The sequence below is a fragment of the Arachis ipaensis genome, chromosome B04 (assembly GCF_000816755.2).
Source record: "Arachis ipaensis cultivar K30076 chromosome B04, Araip1.1, whole genome shotgun sequence".
Lineage (NCBI taxonomy): Eukaryota > Viridiplantae > Streptophyta > Magnoliopsida > Fabales > Fabaceae > Arachis > Arachis ipaensis.
In genome coordinates this window covers 130,169,846-130,176,397 of record NC_029788.2, presented here as the reverse complement: position 1 = coordinate 130,176,397, position 6,552 = coordinate 130,169,846, and the positions used below count along the sequence as shown (strand labels likewise).

The following is a 6,552-nucleotide window of genomic DNA, read 5'->3' as shown; positions in this document are numbered from 1 at the left end:
CTTCTCTGCCACTAACTTTGGCATCTTATACAAGCTGAGGTAGTAAATAGGCAGGCTACTAAGAACCGATTTAATTAGGACCAGCTTACCCGCTTTGTCCAGAGTCTTCGCTTTCCACAAGCTTAGCTTCTCCTCTACCTTGTCAATCACCGGTTTCCAGGTCTTCACCCTTCTCGGATTTGCACCCAGGGGGATACCCAGATATCTGATCGGCAGAGTCGCCTCCGTACACCCCAATAACATACACATCCTCTGGACCCACACCCTCTCACAGTTCACCGGGATAATGTTGGACTTCTCAAAATTTATGCTTAGGCCAGACATCAGTTCAAAACACCGCAAAAGTCGCTGATAATTCCTGATGGTCGCCTCTTCAGGCGGGCAGAAGAGAATAGTATCGTCAGCAAACTGCAAGTGAGACAACTCAATGCTATCCTTCCCAACCAACAATGGAGAGATGCGTCCGTTTCTTACCGCCTGTCCAATCATCCTATGGAGAACATCCACAACTAGAACAAACAGAAAAGGAGACAGTGGGTCCCCTTGTCTCAACCCCCTCTCCATCCGAAATGGCGTCGAAGGTGACCCATTGATAAGTACCGACATAGAGGCCGAGCACACACATTCCCTGATCCATCCCCTCCACCTCTGACCAAACCCCATCTTCTGCAAAACAATATCCACAAAGGTCCACTTGACTCTATCATAAGCCTTATGGAAGTCCAACTTAATTATCACGGAGCTCTTTTTTCGTGTCTTCAACCAGTGTACAGTTTCACAGGCAATTAAAGCTCCATCATGAATTTTCCTACCCTTCACGAACGCGCTCTGTGTCTCACCTACCAGACCTGGCATTACCTTCCGCATTCTCCGGACCAGAACCTTCGATATGACCTTATAGACACAACCCACCATGCTAATCGACCTCAGATCCTTAATTTCTTTTGCACCAGTAAACTTCGGCGCCAGCGCCACCCAAGTGACATTTGACTCACTAGGTAATTTACCTGACTGGAAGAACCCTGTCACCGCTCCAGTGAATTCGCTTCCCAATTCTCCCCAGCACTTATTTATAAAGTTCATATTATATCCATCACTGCCTGGTGCCTTAGTTGACTCACAATCCCAAACTGCCTCCTTGATTTCTGCAGCTGTTGGCATCATCTCTAACTCCATTGCCTCTTCCTCAAGAATTTTCTTTACTAGCCCATCCCTAAACCCAATATTCGGCGAGGGCTCCTGATGGTATAAGTCCTTATAGAAGTCTCGGATAGCAATCTTAATCCTTGCTTGATTTCGTATCAATCTCCCATTAACCATTAAGGCATCAATTCTATTGGACCTTCTACGCAATGAGGCTATAGTGTGGAAGTAGCGTGTGTTTTTATCCATCTCCTTTACATGACGAGACCTTGACATCTGCTTTCAATGTAGTTCCTGGCGGATGTACCATTTCTTACAGCAACTCACAAGTGCTTTCCTCCTAGCTTCCACAGTCCCATCAGCCACTCCAGCGCCCGTCAAATCATCCACTTTCTTTAATTCATCCTCAAACTGTGTAATCCTTTTATCCATGTCCCCAAAGTTCTTTTTATGCCATCTGCTCAGTGGACTCGTCAAAGCCTTTAGCTTGTCCATGAACTGCCTGTCACCTAACGCCCTCCATTCCTCTTTTACCATCCGGAGATACCCATCGTGCGTGAACCAAGAATCTAAGCTTCGAAACGGTCTTGGCCCCCCTCTCACCTGTGAGGCCTCCATTATCAACGGACAATGGTCAGATAACCCTCTTGGGCCACCCCGCAACCGAGTTTCAGGAAACACTTCCAACCACTCCAAACTCACCAAAGCCCTATCAATGCGACTGCATGACTCCCCTCTGAACCAGGTAAACAATCGATCAGTGAGCTCCAAGTCCACTAACTCCATATCCTGGATCCAATCTTTAAACTCTACGGCAGACACCGGCAAGGAATTAATTCCTTTCCTATCCTCTAACTGAGTTATCTCATTGAAATCTCCCAGATAGCAAAAAGGTGCTTGACACAATCCATAAAGAAAGCTCAACTCTTCCCATGTATCAAGCTTGCCTCGCCTATCATGCGGGCCATAGACCAAACAAAAAGCACAGGAAAAGTTATTCCTAAGTAAAACACCCTCCACACACAACCACCTACTTCCTTTATAGCAGTTATTCATCTTAAATACCGTTTCATCCCACACCAATAACAGGCCCCCAGAAGCACCAATCGACCCCACATACTCCCATTTCACAGCACCAGCACCCCACAATTGCACTACATCATAGGTTGTCACAGCTTCTTTTTTTGTCTCTATCAATCCTAACATATTTATCCTAAATTTCCTCCGAAAGTTCTTTATCATACTCAATTTACCAACTCCCGCCAACCCCCTAATATTCCAGGAACTAAAAATCATTTTAAAACACTTACAGACACCTTTTTCTGATTTTTTGGTCTACTCCGCCGTGCCTTCTCCTTTTGCTTAGCCAGTCTTTTCTTCTCTGCAATTGCCTCATTCTGTGCCTGGAGTATTGCCATTATGTCGTCCTCCTCATCATACTGCACCGCTCCAGATTCCACAGCAAGCTTCCATGCTTCCTTGTTCTCCTGCATTTCAGCTTCCCTTTTATTATTCACGGTCGTTTCCTTCACATCCTCTCCCCCACCCTCATATGAGTCATCCCTCAAATTCACCGTGTTTGCCCCTGTATCGTCCGATGCAGAGTCTACCACCCCCATGGAGCTTCCTGTACCCTGAATCTCCCCACAACCCTCTCCCGTTGGCCAACTCCATATCTTTCCTGATCCACCCCCATTCAACGTTATTTCCACCCTTGGGTTACCCCGGAACATCCCATCCCCTCCCCAATGACCACACGCCACAACCTTTTGGTGTCCATCAGCCGGTTCACTACTCACCACCGTCAGTTCTGCGCCCCCTCCCGAGAGCACCATCAGCCCATCATCCATAGTCAAAGACCTCCTGACCCTCGCACCCCCATATCCACCCTCCCCATTCGGTTTCCGCCTTCCAACCTGTTCGAACCCCATCTCCACCTCCCGAGCCTTCCTACCCAACGAGCTAGGTAGCAGACCCCGCGGTGCCACCCCTGCCTCCCCTTCACCAGGCCGAGCCCGCGTCGAAGGCGAGTCCCCCGCCACCAGAACCCCTACCACGTCGAGCCCCTCGGTCACCACTGGCCTGCTCTCCGTACCACACTGATTCGGTTTTCGCGGGGAGACTCGAGGCGCGCCGTTCTCTGGACCACGTCCCACCCCGAGTTTGCCATCTCTGCCCAGATCCACACCGCTGGCAGCTCGAGAATGTTCCACAGCCATATGCCCTCCAACCCGACCCGACCGCAGGCACCCAATCCCCTTGTCATAATTCTGATCCAAGGGAAGCCCAGTAGTGTGGCCCAATCCCTTCCCACCTAATGTTTCAACAATTGGGCCTTGGGTGATGGAATCCACTCTAACTTCCCCCATTTTTTTAAACCCCAGTTGGGCCCCAATCCTACTATCCATCCTATCCGACCCAGCAACCTGCTCCCCTCCCTGCACCTCACTGATACACCCACCCACGTCCAGCACGGTATCATGTACTACCATATCCAGAGCACGATCAACCATTTCCATTCTAGGAGGAGTTTCCGCACACCTTGCCGTTACATTTTTCAAATTCAAAAAATTGTTACCCCATTCATCCAAAATCTCAGACTGAATTATCGTGCTATCCTCCTGTACCTCCTCCACCCTATACGGCAGGTCTACCACCTCAGCCGGAATGTCGCAGCCCACCAGCTTTCTAGGAGGGTGGCTACTGCCTGGCGGAATGGCACCATTCGCAGTACCTCGTTTCAAACCACCATGCAACATGCCCCCCAGAGCACCACGCCCATTCATCTCTGTCTCTGTAACATACACGTCGAATCCACACGACCCCACAATTAGTCGGAGCCCTTCAGAAATCGGATCAAATCTCCATGTATCAATCAGCACACTTCCAGCCCAGAACGATGTTACTGAGCGTGTATCATCATCAACCTCAATCACTTCCCCCCACTGAGCGCCGATTGCACAAAAAGTGGCTGCCGTCCAAGCATGCAACGGAACGCCATAACACTTAAGCCACACCCTCCTCCTATCGCACCGAATCTGTTCGTGCCATCGGCATACATGATGAAAGATTCCCTGAATTCTCCAATTTAATTATTTACATTAGTTTAATTAATTCCGTAATGAAAAATAATTGGGCCGCACATATAGATGTAGAAGTTGGACTTTTTCCTTTTTTGGTGGTAGAGGTGCAATGGTATTTGGGTTTAGGATGGATACGATGATCTTGAAGTTTATTGGTTGAAATCAATGGAGCCAAAACTGAGGGACCAAAAAAATTGGGTGGAAAATAATCTACCTTTTGAGAAAGGAAAAAAAAAGAAAAGAAAAGGAAAGTCCTTTTTGATATGTTTTTTTAGAATGGAACGTGGATTTATTGACGAAATAGAAAAAATGAAATTTGATTTCAAATTTGAGACTTAGAATAAGCTGGAATGCTATGGCAGGTGAAAAATTCTTTAAACCTTATGGTCCTGGCTTACTGATTTGAATATGTACCACAACTAGAATTTGTTACAATTTATTGCATGAACTTGGAGAAGTTGTTTTGTTATGGTTTGGGGAAATTAGATATAATTTTTTACGACGTGCATTAATATTGTTTGAGAGTAGAATTTAGGGTGGTTTGGCTTGTTTGAGTGAGCTTCTAAAAAAAAATATTTTTTTGAGTTATTCTTTTTTAAAAGATATTATAAAAAAATAAAAGTAATATATTTTTAAAAAAAATATAAATTATAACTTTTCAAAAAATATTTTTTTATTTTTTCAGTATTTTTTATTTTTACTATTAAAAATTTACTAAATACACAAAAAATAAAACCAACAACCAACCTCAGCTAGGATTAGAACCCAAATGCAAAGTTGTATAAAGCAGATAGCTATGCCATCTGTGCTGGCCTCTGATGCAACCATAGCATTTATTAATTATTTAAAGTGCACCTAAAGATTGGGCTGAATTTTTTTATCCGCACTGCATTGGCATGTATTATTTTTTTATCCTGCATTTTTTAATACCTTACAGATAATTATGAGTTTATATCTAAAAAAAGAAATAGATAAAAATAATCTGTTGTAGGAGATTATTAACCCAACGTCTCAAACTGAGTTTTCAAAAAGTCAGATCCTCAAATAGTTGAAATTATAGTTTCTGATTTAGGAGCTTGATGCAGCCAATGCATGTATGGGAGAAGATAAACACTCCTAATACTGAAGATTAGTTCCTGATAATAAGAATGTTTTGTCGTGGTTTCTACAGTAGTTGTAGAGTGAATTAAAGTAGTGATGATGTTCTTGGATTATTCAAAGAATATTTATTTGGTGGTTGATGATAGTTATTAAACTCGTGGGATTCAATGGAACTAAGGCAGGGTCCTCTATATTAAGTCTGTTTTTGGGGCTGGAGGTTCATTATATTGGTAACGGATCTTCAATATAGTTTGCACGACTACACAATCTCTCTTGTAATGTTGGAATAAATAAGATTAACTTCACTTAATCTAAACATAAATTTTCTTTATAATTAACTCCTATCAATAACTAAATAAAATTAAAACAGATTTTATAACAAACTGCTATTTTTTTGTCAAGTGTACACTGTCATTTATTTCACTTAGTTTTTGGATAAATTCCAATATCAAATTTTATTTTAAAGTCTAAATTGACCAATTATAAATAAAAAAAATGCTAACCTAACTATTAAAATGTCTAAGTCAGAACTATTGAAAGCCCAACTCACAAAAAAACAAATATTTATAAGGAAAAGTATAGGTAGACAATGAAAATACTAAATAATGTGAACAATGGATATATCGGATGTTCATTTCACTAGGTGTGCGGATGGTTATTCTAATATTAAGATTTAAGTGGGTAATTTAAAGGTGTAGTATATTTTTATTTGATTGCTGGTTGTTCATGTTGTTTAAAAAAGTTATTGGTTACCTAAATGCTAGGTAACCAATAACTTTCTTGAACAACATAAACAACCACCAATCAAATAAAAACACACTACATCTTTAAATTACTCACCTAAATCTTAAAAGAATTAAAATTGGCGCACCTGATTATCATTGAAAGCCATTGGTGCAACAAAGCAATGAACAAGAGAGGAAGAGAGAGGAAGAGAAGGATGGAATGAATGAAAGGCTTCTATTTATGATTCGGTTCTTGTGTGAACAACTTAATAACAATAACACAGGATTTACAAGTTTCGTTCTGATTTTTATGTGAAATGAAAGCCAATAAGCCAGTGTTTTATAGGCCAAAAAGGTACCTAAACCGCTAAGATTAATGTGCTAATGTTTGATGAGAACTTTTTATTAGAGATAATTTAGTATATTATTTCTCACATAAAGCTTTTTTTTTTTAGTATTAATGGTCATAATTTTTATTTAAGTTAATTAGGATTAGTAGT

General features: G+C 42.0%; 1 protein-coding gene across 1 annotated transcript; it reads right to left on the bottom strand.

The window, feature by feature from the left end:
* Window positions 1,426-2,349, bottom strand: LOC107637374. The gene has a single exon (XM_016340797.1). The coding sequence runs from the start codon at window positions 2,347-2,349 to the stop codon at window positions 1,426-1,428; it is 924 nt and encodes a 307-aa protein (XP_016196283.1).

Bases quoted from the DNA above. Each gene is read 5' to 3' on its own strand.
- LOC107637374 (XM_016340797.1), bottom strand. From the start codon at position 2,349: ATGTTAGGATTGATAGAGACAAAAAAAGAAGCTGTGACAACCTATGAT.